This window comes from Papaver somniferum, chromosome 11 (genome assembly GCF_003573695.1).
Source record: "Papaver somniferum cultivar HN1 chromosome 11, ASM357369v1, whole genome shotgun sequence".
Lineage (NCBI taxonomy): Eukaryota > Viridiplantae > Streptophyta > Magnoliopsida > Ranunculales > Papaveraceae > Papaver > Papaver somniferum.
The window spans coordinates 93,844,330-93,867,570 of record NC_039368.1 but is presented as its reverse complement, the minus strand read 5'-3'; the positions used below and the strand labels follow the sequence as shown (position 1 = coordinate 93,867,570).

The 23,241-nt window shown below is 40.0% G+C and overlaps 3 protein-coding genes across 6 annotated transcripts; 1 reads left to right on the top strand and 2 right to left on the bottom strand.

The window, feature by feature from the left end:
- Positions 1-1,744: 1,744 nt before the first annotated feature.
- LOC113324784 lies at positions 1,745-3,136 on the bottom strand. Its single transcript, XM_026573073.1, has 2 exons — positions 3,016-3,136; positions 1,745-2,874 (listed from the first exon to the last, which is right to left on the bottom strand). The coding sequence occupies exons 1-2, from the start codon at positions 3,134-3,136 to the stop codon at positions 1,745-1,747; spliced, it is 1,251 nt and encodes a 416-aa protein (XP_026428858.1).
- An 8,347-nt stretch (positions 3,137-11,483) lies between these two features.
- LOC113323551 (transcription factor MYB59-like) lies at positions 11,484-13,184 on the top strand. Of its 4 annotated transcripts, XM_026571866.1 has the most exons (4): positions 11,484-11,858; positions 12,046-12,175; positions 12,331-12,434; positions 12,516-13,184. In XM_026571866.1, exons 1-4 carry the CDS (start codon positions 11,732-11,734, stop codon positions 12,890-12,892), a joined length of 738 nt encoding a protein of 245 aa, XP_026427651.1. In that variant the 5' UTR covers positions 11,484-11,731; the 3' UTR covers positions 12,893-13,184. The 4 variants fall into 4 exon arrangements, with proteins under 4 accessions (XP_026427651.1, XP_026427650.1, XP_026427654.1 ...); XM_026571865.1 differs by having other exon boundaries at positions 11,487-11,858; positions 12,331-13,184; XM_026571869.1 differs by having other exon boundaries at positions 11,715-11,920; positions 12,331-13,184.
- A 5,101-nt stretch (positions 13,185-18,285) lies between these two features.
- LOC113320549 (diaminopimelate epimerase, chloroplastic-like) lies at positions 18,286-21,080 on the bottom strand. The gene is made up of 9 exons (XM_026568456.1): positions 20,717-21,080; positions 20,453-20,620; positions 20,185-20,255; positions 19,953-20,010; positions 19,293-19,472; positions 19,055-19,139; positions 18,877-18,936; positions 18,617-18,690; positions 18,286-18,517 (listed from the first exon to the last, which is right to left on the bottom strand). Exons 1-9 carry the CDS (start codon positions 20,993-20,995, stop codon positions 18,401-18,403), a joined length of 1,092 nt encoding a protein of 363 aa, XP_026424241.1. The 5' UTR covers positions 20,996-21,080; the 3' UTR covers positions 18,286-18,400.
- Between the last annotated feature and the right edge of the window lie 2,161 nt (positions 21,081-23,241).

The following is a 23,241-nucleotide window of genomic DNA, read 5'->3' as shown; positions in this document are numbered from 1 at the left end:
GTCGATCGGGCGCCTTTGGATGCCTGAGACCTTTTGTGAATTTGTCAGTCGATCGGGTGCCTTTGGATGCCTAAGACCTTTTGTGAATTTGTCAGTCGATCGGGCGCATTTGGCTGCCTGAGACTTTTTGTGAATTTGTCAGTCAATCAGGCGCCTTTGGCTTCCTGAGACCTTTTGTGAATTTGTCAGTCAATCAGGCGCCTTTGGCTGCCTGAAACCTTTTGTGAATTTGTCAGTCAATCAGGCGCCTTTGGCTACCTGAGACCTTTTGTGAATTTGTCAGCCAATCATCCGCCTTTAGCTTCCTGAGACCTTTTGTCAATTTGTCAGTCGATCAGGCGCCTTTGGCGGCCCTGATGTCTTTTGCGGGTGCACCGTTTTCAAAAACTTACTTTTATTTCTATGGACGGATGTTTACATAGTGCGACTTATGCGTAGAATTTTTTCAACCACTTGTCATTGATAGGCGTTTTGACTTTGGTTTCGTTCATACGTTTGAGCTTATAGGACCCGCTTTCTTCCACTTTCCTTATCATGAACGGGCCTTCCCAGTTAGCAGCGAACTTCCCGGCGCTGGCGTTCCTTTGTACATGCGGGCCGATTTTTAAAACCAGCTCATCCACCTTGAATGTTCTTTTCTTAACGCTCTGGTTGTAGTAATTAGCTGCGCGCTTTTTGTAAGCTTCTGCAAATCTCTCTGGTCGTATTCTCCTTTCCTCTAATGTGTCTAAATGAGCGAAGCGGCTTATTTCATCGGGTGTAGTGTGGCTAGCCATTGTTATTCTTGCAGACGGGATCGTTATCTCTGCAGGTAGTATTGCATCTTCCCCATAAACTAGTGAATAAGGTGATGCTCCTGTAGATTTGCATTTTGAAATCCTATATGCCCAAAGTGCCAATGGTAATTGCTCGTGTCATTCTCTGTGATGATCATGCACTATTCTGTTAAGGATGCGGATGAGCGTTTTGTTTGTTGCTTCCGCCTGCCCATTCTCTTTGGGATAATAAGGGGTTGACGTGTGAAGCCTTATGTTGTATTGGCGGAGTAAGTCGATCACGTCTTTATTCACGAACGACTTAGCGTTGTCTGCTTTAATTATAATGGGCGCACTCAACCTGCAGATGTGATCCTTGATGAACGTAGCTATTATGGCTCCGGAGTAATCTTTGAGCGGTATTGCTTCGACCCATTTGGACGCATATTCCGTTGCTGTTATTATGTATTTATGACGCTTTGAGGACGTTGGGTTGATCGGTCCTATGAGATCAAGTCCCCAACTATGGAACGGCCAAGGCGTTACTATGTTATGTAGCAGGGCGTGAGGTGCTTGGATCAGATTCCGTGTGTTTGTCAGTGTAAGCATTTTCGGACGTGTTCCGCGATATCATTCTTCATGGTTGGCCAGTAGAAGCCTCCTTCGTATAGTTGTAGGAACAATTTCCGCATTCCTTGATGTTCCGCATCATCGGACCGGGTCATGACTTCTACCGCTTTCTGGTTTGACAGACATCGTAACGTAGCGTTACCATAGCTTTTGCGATAAAGAACACCCTCGTGTATGAAGAACCGCGTCGCTTTTCTTTGGATTTTGAGGCCTTCCTGTCTTTCGCTCGGTAACTTCCCGTGCTGGACATAATCGAAGTAGGGTTGCCTCCAATCTACTTCTTCGATGGTGCAAACTTCCGCGGGTTGCGGTGGTGCTTGGAAATCGGCGCAACTGTCTTGGAGTGTTGATGCCTGAGCTTACACACTTGGCCAGTACATTCCCTTCCTCTGAAGTTTCCTGTAAAAGTGAACGGCACCAGTTTGTCCACATGTTTCCGCGTGCAATTTCTGGAGCAACTTCTCGGCTTCTCTTTTATTTACACACCTCGTGGGAGATCCTCCGGCCGCCCTGTAATACAAGGATCCTTGGATCACAACGAAATGCTTCAGATCTTGGGTGGGTATCACTTGTCTTTCGTCCATACGAGTCAAGTCTTCAATAGACACTCCTCTCCAGTCGTCTGCTTCCTCGAAGGTCAAGTCTTCTTTCCAAGTTCTAGGAAACTCCTTTCTCTTTATTGTGACGGTACCCTCTTCCTCGCCATTCAATTGCACTTTGCTTTCCAGGGTTTTCAGAGAGTCTGCGTGCTTGTTTCCACCCCTGCCTGTGTGATCCAGGATCGACCCCGTTTGGTTCATCAGTCTTTGGGCCTCTGCCCGATAAGGCGCTAAATGAAGCTCTTTGACATGAAAGTCACCATTCACTTGGTTTGTCACGAGTATTGAATCACCTTTGACTTCCACGCTTCCCAGATTGAGCTCCTTTGCCATTCGGAGTCCCAAAATCAAGGCTTCATATTTCGCGAAATTGTTACTGCACGGGAAGTCCAATTTAAACGAATAGGAGAGCAGTTCTCCTTGTGACGCTTCGAATACCACCGCAACTCCTCCAACAGTACCATATGATGACCCGTCAAAGAACGTTTTCCAAGGCTTATCAACATCTGCGGTTGCCACTTCTCCAGGTATGTATTCGTGTACCTCGTCGTCGCCTTCTCCCGGGAACATTGCCATGAGATCGGCTATTGCTTGTCCTCTCACTGCGTTCGGGCGTTGGTATTTGAGCTCAAATTCTGATAGTTGTAGCAGCCATCGGGCGGTCCTTCCTCTTAAGAAAGGTTTCGAGGCTATGTAGGCTATGGGGTTCGCCGCCACCACGATAGTCTCGTGTGTCAAGAGATAGGGCCTCAACTTCTGCGTCGCATACGTGAAAGCTAGACATGTCTGTTCTACTCGTGGGTACCTTAATTCCGCATCTCGCAGAACTCGGCTAACATAATAGATAGGGGACAGCTCGTCTCCTCCTATGTCTTGAGCAAGGACCGCGCCTATTGCCGAAGCAATGAATTCCGTGTAGATATAGAGGGGGACTCCTCGTATTGGGGGACTGAGGATTCTGGGGCTGACGAGGAATTATTTTAGCTTTTCGAACGCGGTGCATTGTATTTCTCCCTACACAAAGGGAATGCCTTTCTTTAGGAGGGTAAGGAACGCAGTCATTAGCTGCGCCAAACCAGGAACGAAACGTCGTAAATATGATATCCGCCCTATGAAAGCTTGCAGCTCTTTGGTGCTGGATGTTGATGCCATCGTTGTGATCGCCTCTACTTTGCTTGGATCCACTTGGATTCCTTCCTTAGTTACTATGAACCCTAGGAACTTCCAGGATGTTACTCCAAAGGCGCATGAGTTTTCATCTTGAGTTTGAATTTTCTACACCTTTCGAAAGTTGTTTTCAAGTGAGAGATATGATCCTCCGCTTCTTGTGTCTTGACCACGATGTCGTCGATGTACACTTCCACCATTTTGTGAAGCAAGTCATGGAATATGGACGTCATGGCGCGTTGGTACATGGCGCCATCATTCTTTAAGCCAAATGGCATTACCACATAATAGAAGTTGTCATAAGGAGTTTGGAAGGCGGTCTTTTTGGCGTCTGAGGGATCCATCTTCACTTGATTGTATCCGCTGAAGCCATCCATAAAGGGATACCTCCCCTTTCTCCCTGTCGCGTCCAGTGTCTGTCGATGTTTGGTAGCGGGAAATCGTCCTTTGGGAAAGCTCGATTCAGGTCTATGTAATCCACACAGCACCTGACTTTCCCATTCTTCTTGGTTACTAGTACAATGTTTGCTATCCAGGTAGGGTGCTGGATAGGCTTGATGAACTTGACTTTAAGCAGTCGCTCCACTTCTTCTTTAATTGCGAGAACGGTAGCTCTGGGGAATTCCCTGCTCCTTTGTTTCACGGGTTTGAATTCAGGTGATACTCCGAGGTTGTGTACCACAAGGTCGCTGTCCAGACCCAACATCTCTTCGTAATCGTAGGCAAACACGTCCTTGTAATTTTTAAACAGTGTGATCAAGGTTTCTCTCTCCTTTCTGTCCAGATTCTTGCTTATCATGATTGGGCGCTCATCTCCTTGCATCCCTATGTCGACTTCTTCCATTTCATCCATAGTGTGGTCTTCTGGTGTTTGTTCCTCGGCGACCTTGGTGATGGTATCCTCCGATTGGTTTCGCAGCTCCTCATCGTCAATCATGCTATAAGGGAGCTCGGACAAATTTTGCTTGATGCCTTCATCGGGAGCTTCCACTTCGTTTATTTGTACGTCGGTGTAGTCTTGTGTGCTTGCGGGCGCTCCCTCAGCTAATTCCTATAAGCGATACACATGTCCCCCATTTGGCTTGGAGAAACGTTGAAAACCGGGTTGCTCGCCTTGTTTCCTCTTCTTTCCGTTGGGAACACCAATCTGGACGGGCTAAATACGGACTTGGTTCATTCTGATTTTTCTTCTTCTCCCCATTTTGGTAACGGGATTGTATTTCTGGCACCTCGTCTTCCTTCTTAGGCTCGTCATAGAAAATTGTGTCTGCCATGTATGCTTCCTCTGGCCCGAAGGGGTTAGTCGTAGCGGGAATTCGATATTGCTTACCACCTATGTTAGTCTTTACACACTGATGATATGTTGATGCGACCACCTTATGATTAAGTAACCATCCTCGTCCTAGTAACACATGGAACGTAGTATCGTCTTCCGGTACGTAAAACGGCGTTGGCCCTCGAATGGGACTGACCCTCATGACCAAGCTGACGATCCCGATGGATGTCTGAGCGTGGACTCCGAATCCTTTTACTGTTGTAGCTTGCATTTTGATGGCGAACCGTTGAACGCCTAGGACTTCCAATGTGTGCATTGAGATCAGGTTCAGGGACGCGCCCCCATCGATGAAAGCCCTCTTTAGCGGTTGCTCGTTGATGTGCACTATGAGGTATAGAGGCCTGAGGTGTTCTCCCCTCATTTGTGAACACGATTGCTTCCTTGGGGAGAAGACCACAAGGCTTCCCCGCCGCTATGGCGGCTATAGCCTTGGACGCTTCTCTGATTTGGTCTTCCCTGAAGCTAAGGGAGTCAAAAAATTGTTGGGATAGCACCGGTTTAGCGAACTGTCCGGCTACACTGTCTGTGTTTGGGAATGCTGGGTTTTCCGCATCGACTTCACACACTTCTTCCTCCTCATCGTCCCAAGGCTGCCAAGCACCCCCGCTTAGGTCATGGGAGAGCATCATGATTTGGTGTTGGGTCGTTTTACAACTTTCCGGATTGTTCATCTCAATCTCACCTATATCCAACTTTTTCTGGAACATCCTCCGAAGGTTGAAACAATCAGTCGTGGGATGGTGTACTCTGCGGTGGTACTGACAATACCTGGCGTCATTTGTGTCAACAGCGCTAGGGTCTGTCTTTGTTGGCGGCAGTTGGATTTCTCTGTTTTCTATCCATTGTTCCAATAATCCCACGATTTGTTCCTTGCTGCAGGGCAAGGGTGGTGGAAGCGTCTGTGTTCCCCAACCCTCTTGGTTGTTATTTGCACGGGTATTTCTGGGCGCGGTTAATGCGGTGTTCACCGAGTTTCGCCAGATGTAGTCTGAGTGCGGCTCCTCAATGCAGTCAACAATCCTTGCAGCCGCTTCTTCTAACTCCACAAAATTGGGGAAGCGGAAGTTGACCAGGCTTTTCTTAAAGGATGGGGTCATCCCTCGTACACAAATTTCCACTAGCGTTTCTTCCCTTACGTCCTCATGGAAATCAAGGGTGAGCAGGCGAAACCTGGCGATGTATTTTCCATCTCCTCACCTGAGCGTTGATTGCACTTACTCAGGTCTATTGTTGTGACTTTCCTCTTTGCTGAGTAGAATTTTCTGAGGAAGAGCGTGGACATGGTTGACCACGAACTGATGCTTCCTGACTTTAGGTTATCATACCAAGTGAATGTTGTATCAGTTAGCGATTTTGGGAACTCTCTTAAGCATAGTTTCCCATCAGTTGCGCGATCATTCATAGCGGATAAGAATCTGCTGAGATGCTCTCTTGCGTTGCCTTGACCATTATAAATCTTGAATTTGGGTGAAATGTAATCCTCCGGGTATTGATATTATGTTATTTCAGAGGAATAAGGATTCACCATGAAGTTGTAATTGTCTTACTTTACAACTCTATAATTCGTTTCTAAGTATCTTTCCATCGCCTCCTGCGTCATAGCTACGGGATCTTCTTCTTCCTCCTTTGCGTTCTCCATTATTTCTTTGGCGCTCTTTTCGGCATTGGCTGCCTTCATGAGTCTTCTTAGTTCTTGTTCCCTGCGTATATGGCCTTCTAGTTCCTTCTGTAGCTCCTTGAGGGAAGAGTGGGTGGGTGGCGCTTCCTCAGTTCTCTGTTGTTCATCTTCTTCACGTGTAGTACCTGGTTTTCCCACTTGTGTGATCGGGTCTGTCACTATCCCCACCCTCTCGCCTTCTTGATTGAGCGGGGAACGTTTGGGCTCTCTGTCGCGCCTGAGTTAGCGCCTTCTATGTGTGTCATGATGAACTAGGCACGAGCCTCCGGGTGTGGTCGCCAAATGTTAATACCCAATTTCTCGTTAGGTTCTACCCGTCCTAGCCAAGATGACCTCACTTTTCCAAGAATAATAAGAGAGAGAGTTGTCTTTCCATTATACCTTGTCTTCTTTATATAGACTTTCCAAAAGCCCCTTCCTTTTATGACATCATGCCATGTGTCATAAACGTCTTTAGTTACTACTAATGTCATTCCTTCTCTAATGAAACCTCCTTCCTTCCTATTAATTCCTCCCTTGTCCTTTCCATCTAATAGACACTTTTTTGGTGGACTTGGCCTTTAGCCCCTAAATCTCCATGTCTTATGTTGGACTTGACTCCTCTTTGAGGGAACACTAACCCGGCTAAAGGGGTGATATTTTCGTGTATCAATAACAGGCGCATCCCTCATGCGTCAATACTAGTTAAAATAAGGGAAACCAAAATAACACAAGACTGCAACCATTGTGGCTTAGCAGGGTGACTAGCAACTAAGGCATGAATCATATTTCTATCATGATGCACAATACCAAAACTAAATGGTAAAACATATTTCTAACTTTTCCTACCGAAGGTACAAAGAAGGAATTTGGAAATTTTAAAGGTTTAATCAGTCCTTACTCTTGTTTTACATAAGAAAATAATGTCAGGATCAAGCATTCTACTCAAATCATTCGTATGTTTCCTAACAAGCTTTGCAGCAAAACCATTACAATTCCATGTTATAATTTATGTATTTTTATATATTATAATGTTTATTAAAAAAATTGTATATTTTTACATGGAAATTCATATATCTAAATAAGGAAATTGCTCATAAAATACGACTTTGCTAGATATACTCCAAATCCTTATATTATGTGCACACAATCCAAATCCTAAATCTAGAAATGATATTTTCTTTGAGAACGACGTATCTTATATGGAAGCTATAGGTAATCTATGAATAGTCGACGCATAATGATATATGAATTTCGGTGTAAATAACGGTGTAGACATAAATTCTTAACAAACCAAGAGAAAACTTTTCCAAAACCGACAGTAATAAAGTATTACCCTCTTTACCGGGCCCAGTCAGTTGTGACCAATCATCCCAAAAGCGGTTCTCCATTTTCCAAACATGCTTTTATTTTTGAAACTGCTCTCGGGAAATTTTGTTTTGTTTTTTTAAGTAGTGTCTAGAATTGTGAAAATAATTAATTGAGGTAAACCCGTCTTTGGTTCTTTCTCTGACTAATTAATGACATTAGTAGGCTTGAAATATTTCCAGGCTTTGTTGGATTTGGAGACTATTGCTACCTACTACTTCGTCTTTGCTAACAGGGATAACGGATTGCTAGGGAATGTACCAAAATTCATTAGAGACAAAACGCTTCTAATACATGGATTGGTACATTCCCTTACAAATCGGTATCCCGTATCAGCAACCATGAAGAACTGAGGTTTGAAATTGACCCCTTGACTCCCGTACTGTTTATGCACTATACGAAAGGTCATTCCAACGAGTCTCATAGTGCAAATTGCGGCACCTCCGATTGTCTCTCACATTTGTTCTTTCAATTCTTCTTCTTGTTGTCATTGATTGTAAAAGCCAAAGTTATACACAGTAAAATAAGAACAGTCGGAAACAAAATATACAATAATTTACTCCAACAAGTATTATTATGTTTTTAGAGAAAGAAGTTTTGAAAGAGATTGGAGTTTTCTAAGTGGGATGACCACAAATTGGTGGAATCCACCTCATGCATTTCATTAGTATTTTTCTCTACTTATAACTAACCCTTCTCTAAGATGACCTCCTAATGAAATAACCCCATCAATTTCTTTCTCCCTTCACGGCTCTTAGCATGCCATATATGCATGGTGCATTCATAATCAGCATTGTTCATTGTGAATATTTTATTGGACCTATCTCGACTAACGACATGTTTTAATGGCTATGGCCAAAAGCCAAAATAAAATCTATGTTACATGCATGCTTTCGTTTGCCTTTTTCACTAGATCACTTTCTTGCTCATGTTACATCGGCGATTAAGATTCACGAGATAAATAAATGGCCATTTTCTTAAGGGTTTTTGAATCTGCCCTCTTAATAAGTTACCGATACGATTTTAACCCCTAATTTCTTAGCATTGGCGCTTGCTTTCGGAAAACTCTTATCACAGATTGAAATATCCTAGTATCCAATTGTTCATATAATTCAAAATAATAGCGTCTAATCACAGTAAATTTACAGTTCTTCTTATAACACCTAATCCAATGGATTTGAATGATTAGAAGAGTCAATTTAGATGGAAGGATAGATACCAAACTCTAAATTCATTTCTTACTTAGGGAGGGGTATTTCAGTCAAAAATAAAATTTAAGAGTAAAATTGCAACTATTAATTTAACAAATTATCAATGCATCACCACTAATTTGTATTAGGAAGCAAGTTCAGAAACACCAAAATTAAATTCATAGGTATATAAAAGTTGCGGTATATGTATTCTCCTCTCATATGATACATAGTGCTCCAGTTCCCTCTAAAATACCGGAAACTCTATATGTACCGAGAATTGATTCCCAAGATGTACACCAACACTAATAAATGATAAGATCCCCTTTCCACACTTATAATCCCAATGCTAAAGTCATTGGATAACCGCCACACGATTTTCTCTCGGGAGAAATTTTGATAGATAATTCGGTGAGTCTAGCATCTCTGCTAAAATACAATCTTGACATTATTAATAAGATTGAATGCAGCGGCGAGGCTAGGATTGTGGTCTGGGTAGGCAAAAGAAAAGAAAGCCCTTCCTCTGAATGGTCTAAAATGCAATGGCTTAGTTAAAAAATAGGCTTGGGAGTCCACCTAGTGTGGGTGGGAAACTGCCAACCCCATGCCTCAAGCTAGTTCCGCCCCTCGTTGAGTGTCAAAGCAAAAACCCCCATCAAAATCACTTCAGCTAAATTCAAGCCATATACACCACCAAATCCCATGAAAAGTAGTTACCACGAAATAGCACGACAAATTTGATCCCCTGAGTCCACACAAGTTGCTAATAGTATAGTAGTGTATTACATCATATTCCACTTAAGATGTCACAATTTAATTGGGGTTCCTCAACTAAACAAGTATTGGCTTAGCCATCACTAAAGCTGCATACTTTGAAAAAAATTAAGAATTAGAATAATTTCAAGTATGTGTTGTTTTTATAAAAAGAAAAGAGAATTTATGCTATAAATAGTGTGAATAAGTGGTCCTTACAACAGCTTTCAATTGAAACCACTCGATCACAGACTAAAATCAAAATCCCGATTCGTATCTTTGAAATATTTAACTCAAAGTTTGATCAACAAATACATCACGGACACATGATCGCCTCAAATGACACAGACGAATAAGAATTTCTGTCGACAAAGCATTTTATTTATCAAAATGATCAAATTTGTAGTTAAGTTTTACGGTGCCACATCTGAGAAGAATAATGTATTAGCCAGTAACCCTCGCGGCTCCACCACAAGAGATTCAAGATTCTTTCTTACGTTTTGATAATACCAACTCAAGATTCCATTTTGGAAAAGATAAAAATAACAAGATTCATGCACGATTTCTTTTATCTTTCGAAATCCTAAAGACTTCAACTAGTAAAAAAAAAATTGATGTTAATTTTAAAACCTCAACTTTAGCAGGTTGGTTACCACCTTGGCTACCTTACTAGACTATAGCAGCTTACTGGAACAGACACTACCATTCCAATAATGCAGTTTGTACAGCTTTGTACGCACACTAGCCAAGTATAGCCAGAATATAGCCTGCAAGATCTCTGTTGCTCTGCTCCTTGCGTCTGTAAAATTATACCTTCTCGTTTACCTAGCCATGGACACTGCCAGAATGACTTTAAAACTCTATCATCTTCTCATTTATCTGGCTATGTATACAAAGCATACTACACCGCTCAAGTAGCTTAGTTGCTAACATTTCACAGCTCCCACAACACGAATGATCTATCAACAATCATAATCTCAAAAAAAAAAACCTGCGCCAAAGCGGCCCAAACCTTTTCGACAGTGTAAGTGCAGGTGTCTTCCTGAGATGCATTGTATCAGGTTTTGTACTGATGTTTGTTTTTTTCTTGCTTAGCTTTATGGGGTTTTGTCCTCTCATCTCTTTTCTTCACCTTTCCCTTTGGCTGTCCTTGTATCTTTACCTTTCATCCTACAATGGGACTCTTATCTGTTGTTGCTTTAGATTAACTAAATTATTCACAGCCATCATTCCCTTAGACTACACTTACATTAACAAGAAGAACAAGATCTAGTTAACTACTGTTGTTAATTCCCTCCTATAATTATCAACTTACTTTATATTGTTAGAGCTTTTAAGCTTTTTATTTTTATATCCTGAATCTTTTTTATATTATATGTAAGATTTTTATGTAAAGCCAAATATTCTACTATTTACTTTTAGAAATATTCTGTCGTGGTGACGAATACCCTCCACCGGTTTAACTCATAAACGTGCATTGCAGTACAACTGTTTAAACTCTACATTCCGTCACAACACTAACATAATTCATCTGGACTTCTGTTTTTCCTGAAACTTTACAGGACTAACCACAGAGATTCTGCCTGATCATGCAAATTAACAAGTTTTCAACATGATCCCGGCTGCTATTCTTTTTGAAACTAATACAGTAACAGGGATGGCAAAGCATCCAACCAGTGACAGCAAAAACACATATTCCCTGATAACAACATATAAAAGAATGTTTTGAGTGCAACATCTATGGTTCAGTAGGGTCTAATATGTTTCATTTAGAATATTCCTGATAACATCTTATAGGCTTATATGGAAAGTGCAGAATAGATAACACCTTGCCACTTACGAAACAGTTAAAATAAAATAGACAGGAAGAAAGACAGTGGAAGATATAATCATTCACCAAAATCAGCAGATTGATTCAGTTTTCATGTATGTGCACCACGTGTACGGCGTGTACTATACGATGCAAAGTAGCAATTATAATCTAAAAGTTCAATCACTAACCATATGAAATTACAATATAAATATGCAAGTACTTAGCAGTCCTTAGTGATTCAAAATCTTGCTAGTTTTAAAACAAAATTACCTTGGCACTTTCAGAGTACTTCTACTACTACTGCTCCTGCTACTACTATCTCGTTCTTTCTTTGTCTATCTCTATTAGAATTACAAGGTACGGAAACTGGAGGAAACAAACTCAGATAAGATCAACAGAAGCTAAAACACATAAAGAGGAAGAACTATTTTCCGACTGAGGAAAGATAAGAAGAATCCAAAAGATGAAGATGGTGCAGACAGAAGATCATATACGAAAAGGTCCATGGACTGAACAGGAGGATCTGCAATTGGTGTGTTTTGTAGGTTTATTTGGTGATCGCCGTTGGGATTTCATAGCAAAAGTATCAGGTTCGGGTGTTGGCGAGGATGAAAAAACACTATTACTACTCTATCTCTCTCTGTACTTGATAGTACGTGCTTACAGCGTACATACGTTTAGGTTCTCGATTATTTGGAAGAACAAAAAAAAAAAAAACTATATGGTGGTATAAGGAACTATGTACCTTTAACCTTCCATGATTAATTTTGTTTGTAGGTTTGAACAGAACAGGAAAGAGTTGCAGGTTACGTTGGGTTAATTACTTGCACCCTGGCCTCAAACGAGGAAGGATGACTCCCCAAGAAGAACGTCTTGTACTGGAACTTCACTCTCGTTGGGGAAATAGGTTTGATTACACATGATGTCATCTCTATTTATTATGCATATAGAGCCACTAGGAATTTCTGACACTGTTTCAGTAGATGCCATAACCTGTTGATTTCTAATGTTAATTATCTTATTTCTTATAGGAGATAATGATGTATCAGTAATTGGTTGCAGGTGGTCTAGAATTGCAAGAAAAATACCAGGCCGAACAGATAACGAGATAAAGAATTACTGGCGAACACATATGAGGAAAAAGGCTCAAGAGATGAGAAAACGAGGTACAGCAATGACATCAATTGCATCATCATCAACTATTACTACTATGACAGAATCACCAACAAAATCCGAAAATGTTCCAGGAATACGCAACAGGTTCCCTGGTAACGAAGGAAGTTGTAATACTACCGATATAGATGTTAATGGAGAAAGAGATATAAGTGAAGAGGAAGATTACTCGATGGATCGAATATGGGACGAAATTGCTTCCCCAGAAGACGAAGTAAACAGTGGACAATTTTTTGATGAAAGATCTAACAGTACTAATAACAATAAGGAAGTAGGTTGCAGCTTTCCATGTCCTCCGATGGCTTCTCCACTATGGGAGTTAGGTTCTGAATCATTGTGGAAAATAGATGATGAAGACGAGATGAAAATGTTGGTTCATATGGGTGGGACTGGTGACCATTTCAATTCAACTATGAACACTGTGGACAATCATAAGTTATGTTTCCATTAGTTACTTTGAAATCGACCGTGTGCATCCCTACATATGTTCTCTAACTTCTCTAGCATATGTGTAAGTGTAGTTTTCATTATGTTTAATACTTATGAAATTGATTTTCAATGCTGTTCGTTTGCTTTCAGTTTTTAAGGTCATCTAGAGATCATTATAAAGATGTGTAGCTATGTAATATAATCCCTCAGTTTGTGACATGTCATTAGAGGAGATTTATATGTATGATCAAGTAATGTAAAATATAATCACAATTAAGATGTTTCTGTTTTAGGCACAGCCAGATATATATGTACACATCTTTCAGATGGTTTACAGTATACTGCACTCATAGAAAAATTATAAACCCAGAGTGGGAGGACGGAAAACAAAAATGAAAGAGAAGGCATAAACCACATGCAAAATGTTTAAATGCAGAGGCAAAACTCTAGCAAGGTGTAAATCAAAGATTTCCAAGTCATAAACTATTGATTTCATTCTCGACTAATAAACACCAAATTTGTCCAGACCTTGAAGTCATAATTTATTGATTTCGTTCTCAACAAGGCATTACAAACACCAAATTTGTCCAGAATCTAAGTATATTTTTGTCAAAAACCTTAATACTTTTGCATGACTAACATGAACTATCGATTGTACAAGTCTGTTACTAAAAGAATATATTAAGTTCCGACAGATATTCATGTTTCAAAGCTAAACCTTGTAGTCTAAGGAAACCAAGGATGAGCTAGAAAGATGATGTAGAAAAGAGTGGACTGCACTAATCACTTTACACCTATTTATTTTCTAATTTGTCTTTGTAAAGTGGTCGGCTTTTAAGATAAGAGGATAAATTTAATATAAGTAGTGGTTACAAATTAAATTTAATAACAAGAAGTGTTTAGTGGTTGTCAATTGTATGTTATTGATAGAGCTGGCAAATCAAGCCAAAACCCGCGGGTTGGCCCGTCCCGTCCCGTGAAAACCCGCATCCGTCCCGGATGGTAACTAAATAAGACGGACGCGGGTTGTATAATTAGTGGCTTGTGAAGAAACGGGTTAACCCGGCCCGTACTGTGAAACCCGCGGCTGGTCCGTAAACCCGTAATTTCATTCCCGTACTGTGAAAGAGCAACATATCCAGGCTCCAGTCCAGCCTCTTCTTCGACAGCAGAAATCAATCACTACCTCCCCCATCCATTGTTCTTCTTCCCACTGAGTTCCTCATATCAACACCACTAATTTGATTCTCTGAAATCTCGTTCTTGAACTGAGGTGCAGTATCAACAACACCACCAATCGAATCTCCTTCTGCAACCGATTAAACCCATTTCATCTTCACAACATCGACAACTCCTTCAATTCCTTGACAATGACTATGAACCCATCTTGATTCTTCCCTGAACTCTTGATTCAAACCCACAATTCCTATGGCTTCTTCTTCTCTGAATTTCATATCTCAGAAACAATCGTAACAGATAAAATTACCTCAGCTCAGACCCATCTTTCAATTTCACATACACATGAACCCATCACTGAACATCAACATAACTCTAACTACAAATACATGCAGCTCCACTCCATCCCAAACTCAAGCCTTAGTTCCATTAGTACCAACAAAACTCGATAATTGAAACAACTCGATTCAGAAACTAAAATTAAATCAACTTAGAACCCTAATTGAAACAACTCGATTCAGGAACTCTAATTCCTAATTGGGGAAGAACAACAAGAACCCTAATTCTTAGAATCAAAATTAAATCCTATACAATCATCTCTACCTTAATCAATAACAAACCCATGAAATATTATACCAAAACAAATTCAATTTCATAAAGAAATCAATCAAAACTGAAACCCCAAATTTACCTGGTTTTGATTCTTCATCAGAACAACCTCCAATCGATAATTCAACATCCAAAATCTTCAACAAAACAAACTCATCCTGTAGTTCCGTTTAAATCTTCTTAATCCTTTCTCGTATCGAATTCCAAACAATTAACAGAAACCCTAATTTTACTTCTCTATTTCATCATCTCGAGCAGAACTATATCAATCCCCTGACTCTCCTCCTTAAAGATTCACCACCACAACAACACCTCCATCATATAATAGTTTCATCAAACACTTCTCTCAATCGATCTCTCACAAACTCTCACAATCGCTCGGAAAATAACTCAAGAAAAACGAAGATGAAGAAGAAATAAGAAAAAAGAAGAATAAGAGAGAATAAGAGAAGGGATACGATTCTCAAAGATAGTTAGAAATTAACCCGTGAGCACTCGTGAACCCGCGAGCTTTACCCGGGACGGGCACGGGTTAGATAAATGACCACCCGTGAAGAATTTCAACCCGCAAGCTTAGGCTTGTATTAACCCGTAACCCGCGGGTTGGTCACAAACCAGCCCCGTCTCGCCCGTTTGCCAGCTCTAGTTATTGAGAAGTTAATTTTAGTAGCTAGTGATATCCTAGAGAGGTAGTGGACCCAGTGATCTAAAACCCGTGGTTGTGATCGAGTTCATGACTCAAGATCTCTGATCATTTTTCTGTGCAACTTCTTATGCATTAGAGAGAGACTATTTTTGTCTATTAATTTTGTCTGGAACCAACTTATTCATAACTTAAGTTCAGTGGCATTAGAACAAAGACTATGGGATGAGAACTCTCCCTCAGAGAAAGAGTTTGGTCAAAATTGATCAAATCAGATATACTATGGGCAGTGGAGAGGTCCACTTTTACCCAAATTCATTCATACACTCATTCAAGTGAAGAAGTGCCTGACAGTGTAAACTACTAGACTGAGAGGCTGATTAAAAAGAAAGCGGCTGATCATATGCCTCTCTAGCATTTTTTTCAGTTATTTTATTACAGCTGATCATGTGCCTCCTAGTGTGTTAAAACTACCTCTCACGACCAGAAAACCACTCCTCCACCTAGTTTCTCATTGTTTCATAGCCCTTGCTCTTAGAAAGGCCCTATAAGTTGTGGTGATCAACTTCAAAGACCAATACATATACCACCTATGTCCATAATTGTTTTCTATAAATATGAGGAAAGCTTTTTGTCATCCATTAAGGGATATCTTAAACAAACAAATAAAGAAAACACTTTGGTCAGACATTTGAGTCTTTTAGATCTTATAAACCCCAACTCTACCGGACTTTATTGTATATTAGGGTATATTACTCTCCTTTTTTAGGTGGTGAATCAGTATGGAATCTATGGATCACCAACGTAAGAACTGGACATTAACATCCAAGAGATCCTAAATATTTGGGCCTACATGAGTAAATGACAGAAAAAATAAAAGAAGAAAAGTTGGCAGGCCATGCCCAAGAAGCATAGGACTTCCACTAATGGAAATCAAGCTGATAGTGCTGACAAACTAAACATTCACCACCACTTCCATTATTAAATTCATCATTAGCACTCCTATCATATAGTTTAGCTTCAACCTGACCCAGACCTAGACCAGTGTATCTGAGCTTGTCACTATCCTGCCTAACAACCGGTACAAGAGGTCAGCCAATTACTGTGCTACCTAAAATAGAAACCTATTAGACAAGTGAGATCAAGCTGTTGTAGGTTTAGATTTGGGCATCGAGAGTAGACTCCTATCACTTCTCTAGTATTTTAATTCTGATCATGTGGGTTCCGTAACTTCCGTTCTTATTTGCAGAGAACGGGAAAACTATGTTGTAATAGTAATACTGCATCAATCAGTGAAAATCTGAAAGCTGGGATATATGCAAGGAAGTGCTTAAATTGAATGATAAAATAACAACACTGCTAAAGTTAGTTCTAACACAAAACTAGAAGCCAGTGGTCACAACATTTGATCTTCATTGGACACACTAAATATCAATGTCTACTTAAAAAATTGCTGCTGAAAGACAAATCAATTGTACTAATTCATACTTTAAATTTAATTTGAAAGTATGTTGGGTGGGATGAGCATGTACATACGCATGCCCACTTTAGATATCCATCCGTCATCTCCAACTTTTATACTTTCTCTTTCTTTATATGTCAAATAATAATTCAGATTTTTTGGTAAGTATTGAACCAGATCAACTGACAAAATTACTTATAGATGCCTCCACTTGCACCATATAAATAATAAAATGCTTTCAGTTTAGCAAGCAACAGGGTTCCTTATAGATACCAAAAAAAAAAAAAAAACTTAATCACAAGACTAATCACAAATCCTATTTTTACTTTTACAATAACATCATTATAAATCAAGGCTTGTGATGTTTTTCCAATATAACTGATCTTTGTAATCCACGTCTATTCAGAACACTAACCTTAAATTTTGACCTTAATTTCACTTTCACCAACCACCATAAAGGGTCAATTTGTTGCACGTCCAAACTGAGCACCACTTTCAGATAACCAACATCAATAACCCTAAATTCCATCTTGGCCACTTGGACACCACCTCCCTCATCATCACAATGTCTTCTACCACCACCACAGGGCTACTTAGACATCACCTCCCTCGTCAAATGGCACATTTTCACAATGACCTGTGCCACCACTACAGGGCTAACACAATGATGTGGAACAAGGATAAACTTATTTATTAATCCTAGCAGTTACTAGAAATGACTATTTCTTTAAGTAGTTATTTGTTTGCTTTCCTCTTCATTTATGTGTCTAATAACTAGCTCTAACTGTCCACTGTGTATTTAAACTCAGAGAACCTATTATCAAGGGATTATCTTACTAGAAATAAATTCTCAAATTATGCTCTTGTGGATCAGAACACGAAGCCTTGTATTCTCAAGGCTTATTAGTGGATCACGATGTGGATTCTCAACTCTTAGAAACTGCTGCGTCATACAAACTATATCACACTGCAAACACAAGCTCAACACTGTGGAATAAACAGCTCTATAGCCACGCCAGTCGATAACAAATAACAGTTGTCATCACCTACCCAACTCCCATGTGGCTACCTTCAACCCGCTAACACCGCTGAGGCTAATCTATGAGACAACCACAACTCTGCCACAACAGCCACAGACTTGCCAAGGAAACCACACAACCCCACTACTAAAAGCTATCATTGACTTTGCCATATCCAAAAATCCACGCCAAGCTAATACCACCAGTATCACATTTATGACTTACCACCCCCACCACCGTTGATAATACAACCACACCAGACCACTTATACGACCCTCACAATGGCTTGTTATCTCCACACTCTTTTATTGTTAATGTTCTTCACTTAATATTTATGTGGCCAGATAAATATTTTACTCTTTAAAGTTCCTTACTTTACTCTCTGGGCAGGACTCTAGCTAGTAAGTTTTTCCTCTGTTATTGCTACTAATAAATTTTCCTTTGGAAATGATTCGGCTTGCTAACTCTACGAATGACATAAAAGTATCCTACGCATACATGGGAAGTACAAACACATCATTTGACAAGCATCACAGACTTATAAATTATTGATACTACAAAATCTTGGAAATTATGCTCAATATAGATTAGAAGTTCCAAAACAGAATTCTTGTCAAAGAACTATAGTAACACAGATCCATAAAAGACTACCTCGGCAGGACCTGTCATGTAGATATGATTGTCTTCCTCCCTCCACTCGATCTCCAATGGTCCCCCAGGCAGATCAGCTGTGCAGTTCTGTACATGCAGTAGGCAAGATTACACATAAATTGGAACCTTATTGGAAAACAGAAGCAAGTGGGTAATTGATATATTCCAAACATTATGATGTATTACCCTCTCGGAAAGACCCTCAAGAACAGCTGCCACCACGACTGCACAAGCTCCAGTTCCACATGCCAGTGTTGCTCCTACATACTCATTTCGAATACACATTAAAAAAAATAACAACCAAAACATGTACACCCAAATGATCCTATCTGCAAGCTCAGAAGACCATATAACTGCAACCTATGCGAGGAGGACACTGGACATCTAGATATGTGAAGTACAATTAAGAATAGGGTTGCAGAAAAAGGTAAAGTGACATCATTTACCTGCACCACGCTCCCAGACTCGCATTTTCAGGTGGGAACGAGAGTACACTTGCACAAACTCTGAAAACGAAGAAAAAGAATCATATGAACAACTTAAAACTAAAAAGGCAACCATGTGTTAATACAAAATGAAGAACCAAAAGACGCCAGTAGTAAATAAGGAGCTGAATGAACCAACCAGTATTAGTTCGAGCAGGAAATACTTCATGGTGCTCAAATTTCGGACCAATCTCTGATAAATTTAAGTCGTCAACCAGCAAATTCTGTTCAAACACTATTATGAGATGTTGCACTGATATATTAAAGAAGGCGGGAGTGCTAAGGAGCGCTCTCGGAGATCAAGGGTAGCATGGTAAAGGAACATAGTGCATGATGCATGAAATTTGATGTTACTAGTTTCCTCCAAAAATGGGTACCTTGCATTCACTTGTGGAGAAAGTAACGCAATGGGGATTTCCCATGCTAACACATGTCACATTCCAGGTTGCACCATCAATTTCTAGTCCTGCCTTCACCACAGCTTGGTCCTTGTTGGCTGGCAATTTGGTAGGTACATCCAACGCTCTAAGTACAGGTTGACCCATATCAACTTTAACCTGCAAACGCAACGATTATATACAAGAAATGGTCAATTTCACTGTTTAGGTGTGTCTTGTGAAATTAGAGTTAAAGACCAGTTTGCAACATGCATAACCAGTTTCATGAGTTATGACCCTCAAAAAACAATCACAAGAATATTGTTGGCCACTCAATGTTGCAATTTGAAACAAACTATCACTAAATACAAGATCCCAACAGAAATATCAGGACACGTCTCAATTAAGAAAAAACATCTAAAACGGAAACAGCTAATTATTTTGCACTTCCACTGTACTTTAGAGTTGTGGCATGGCTAAAACTCTAAAATAGAATGGCCAATGGTAAGCACAGGACGCTACAACACAATGACATGGTACATTAAAATATATTTATATAGCATTACTTCGTGCTGTTAAATCGTGAACCTACTGTCTGTGCTCCAATTATAAGGTTCAATAACTCGTGTAGAATTCACGGAAATGTAAAGTTGAATTTACCTTCCCATCATCTTGAATTTCAGGAACAATTAAGCCTGCACCAGTATGAATGGTAAAACTGCAAGTAACACGATCATTAAAACTCAGCAAAATTGTGCAATAGGACAATTTCCTTTTCAGCCGTCAAACATTCAACATGTTTTGTCAACTATTAGCTACTACATAAACAACTCTTCGAAAGCTTAAACAAGCATCACAGAGAGAAACACACAAATGCCATAGACCAAATTACCTCTGCTTCCCTTGTGTATCATCTAGATCAGCAATAAACCTTGCAAAGCAACGAACACCATTACCACACATCTGGAACATCCAAACTCAGAATCAACAACAGCAAAAAAAAAATATTGCACCGCCATTCAACTCAAACTCAAAACCAATCTTTAAATGAATTAGCTCAACAATTCAGTAACCTAACTTATTCATAAACTGGCTAAACCCCTAAACATTGCATAATAAAAAAAACTTTGTTTAACCTTCTAACAATTTTAGTCAATCACCTCGGGTTCGCTTCCGTCTGAATTGAATATCCTCATTGTATAATCAGTTCCATTGATCCCCCGCATTGCAAAAATAACACCATCAGCTCCAACACCAAAGTTCCTATCGCATAACTTCACAGCTTGGTCAGGGGTTACCTTAGGTTCCACGGAATCTCGATTATCAACCTAACACACAAAATTTCCTTCTTTTTTAATCCCAAAAATAAAAAACAAATACAAGAAAAAGAAAAAGAAAAGGGACTGAAATTTAAGTTACCATACCAAAATGAAATCGTTACCAAGACCATGATACTTGACGAAATGTAATACTCCAGATTCTTTCCGATCTAAGAATGAAATTTGTGGAGCTTTCTGCGTTGCTTCAATGCTCATTGAAGCTGAAACCCGAAAACTAGGGTTCTGGATAGAAGAAGATGTTGACTTGAAGATTTTGAACTGAGATGGAAGTTGAGATGGTTTGATTGAAGAAGTGAGATGATGAAGATAACGTCGAGAGTAAGTGATGTTGGTAGAGTTTGAAATCGAAGCCGCCATTGCCATATCTTCTTCTTCTTCTTACAGTTTTGTTTCTGTTCTAGCCTCTATGTCAAAATCCAATATTACGAACAACAAAAAATTTGGTTAGTGGGGCTAGACGTGGAGGAAATAGGGGTAGTTTTGGATTTTACGGATTTCCAACATTTTCCGGATTTCTAACAGGTAAAAAACCTGCCCACAGGTTAGGTACTAACTGGCTTGGGTGGCTTGACATCTCCCCAATTGCATGAAACCTGCTACTTATTTTTTTTTTTTTGATAAAAGGAAAAAAAGACAGACACACTTAGAGAGTGAAAGAGCCTTCCTGTGTCCAGACAAGCGGATCATGGATAGGCCTCTCTTTCTTAGCCAAATAAGTAAGGTCCACATGTTTTTTGGATTGTAAATCCTTACATAAAATATTGCTAAAAGCATTAAAAAGATTCAAAATAGTGTCCATGATTCTGTTATTTTTCCAGTTTGTTGTTCTCTTGCTTTGTTGCATAGATCTCCTGACATTTGGATTGTTGACCAACAAGTTGAAATCGCTGCACTAAAGTTGAGAAGCGCATTCCAATGTTTGCAAGGCTGCTATGCAGTCTCCTTCCTCTTTCCTATGAGCTCTGACAGTGTTGGTTCTTTTTCCGATGGTTCTCCCTGTAGTATCATAGATGATAGTGTCAATTCCAGTGAGTTCAGTAGTACTATTATAGTGGGTATTAAAGGGAAAGTGGGCTAGTTGGTATTTAAGGTGAGTCTAGAGGAGTTTTTGCTATTGGGGAGAGACTGATTAGGTAGCTGACAAGAAGTATGGACAGAGTTCAGGTGATCAAGAATTTGTTTAGCAGTGGAGAGAGGATTAGGAGTGGTTCCTTTGAACATCCAGTCACATCTGGCTTTCCAGATAAACCAGGTAATGGTAGCACAAAGATCATGCCAGTTTCCAAGAGGGGTACTATAGGGGTTAAAAGAGAACCAGGACCAGTTGAGGCAGCTCTGGTTTGGGAAAGTAGTGTTATCTAGGTTTAGGTTGCAACTGGCCCAAACAGCTCTAGTGAAAGGACAATGCAGAAAAACATGTTCAGAAGTTTTTAAGGCATTATTACACAAAGTGCGGGTGGGATCTATGTGTTGCAGATACTTGGCCCAATGACCACTAAAAGGGAGAATATCATTGTAGAGTTTCCAAGCAAACATTTTGATTCTAGGGAGAGCACCTAGGTTCCAGATTTTTGAAGCGGTTTTCTCGACCGGCTGGATATCATTTTTGACAAGCACATTGTAGAGGAATTTAGTAGTGAAAATACCATCTTCCGAGTGGTTCCATCTCAGGGTGTCAGGGTGACTAAGATTAGGCTTTATAGTAACGATACATTCAACTTGAGAGGGAGAGAAAAGAGAAGAACGAAGGGGGACATTCCAACACTCACCAATCAGAAGATGAGCAACTAGGAAGACACCCTGATCTTCATAATCATGACAAGAAAGGTCAATGGGCTCAAGTTGATTTGGTAACCAGATGTATTTCTTAAAATTGCTGCTAAGATCATCCCCTACTTCCCAACAACAGTTTTCTTTTAGAATCATGAGACCCTTGTGGACACCTTTCTAGGCCCAAGACGAGCTAGAGTTGCAAATAGAGTGAAAGGTATTAGAGAAGGGAAAATACCTTGTCTTCATGTTTTTGGCCCACATGGAATTAGGCTGAGAAAACAGTCTCCAGTCGTTTTTGGCAATTAGGGCAAGATTCATTTTCCTCATATCTTTAATGTCGTTCCCACCTTTATCCTTAGCTTTACAGAGACCTTTCCAAGCTCTGGGATAAAAACCTCTTTTCCTAGAATCCTTTCCCCACCAGAAATCACGGACAATTCCTTCAACTTTCTTGATGATGGTTTTGGGGAGGAGAAAAGAAGACATAGAGTAGACGGAAATGGACTCAAGAGTGGTTTTGTCTAAGACATTTCTACCATCCAGAGAAACATTTCTGCCAACCCAGCCAGTAAGTCTAGCATCCATTTTCTCAATCACATTAGCAAAGCAGACAATCTTGGACTTATTGGTAAACAGAGGAGTTCCTAGATATTTGTCGTCTAGGGAGATTCTTTTTAGCTTTTAAGATGTTAATGATTTTTTTCCCTAAAGCATTATTCATTTTGGGAGAGAAGAAAATCCCAGATTTGAAGAAATTGATCATTTGGCCAGAAGTTTTACCATAAGAAATAAGAGTTTTCAGCAGACCTTTGCTATGTTTGATGGTGGCTTCCCAA

Coding starts and splice junctions, on each gene's coding strand:
- LOC113324784 (XM_026573073.1), bottom strand. CDS start 3,136: ATGGCATCAACATCCAGCACCAAAGAGCTGCAAGCTTTCATAGGGCGG. Junction 2,875..3,015: donor CCTTACCCTCCTAAAGAAAG/GCATTCCCTTTG, acceptor CTTCGGCAATAG/GCGCGGTCCTTGCTCAAGAC.
- LOC113323551 (XM_026571865.1), top strand. CDS start 11,732: ATGAAGATGGTGCAGACAGAAGATCATATACGAAAAGGTCCATGGACT. Junction 11,859..12,045: donor TTTCATAGCAAAAGTATCAG/GTTCGGGTGTTG, acceptor TTTTGTTTGTAG/GTTTGAACAGAACAGGAAAG. Junction 12,176..12,330: donor CACTCTCGTTGGGGAAATAG/GTTTGATTACAC, acceptor AATTGGTTGCAG/GTGGTCTAGAATTGCAAGAA.
- LOC113320549 (XM_026568456.1), bottom strand. CDS start 20,995: ATGGCAATGGCGGCTTCGATTTCAAACTCTACCAACATCACTTACTCT. Junction 19,140..19,292: donor TCTCCACAAGTGAATGCAAG/GTACCCATTTTT, acceptor GTGTTTGAACAG/AATTTGCTGGTTGACGACTT. Junction 18,937..19,054: donor TCCTGCTCGAACTAATACTG/GTTGGTTCATTC, acceptor CTTCGTTTTCAG/AGTTTGTGCAAGTGTACTCT.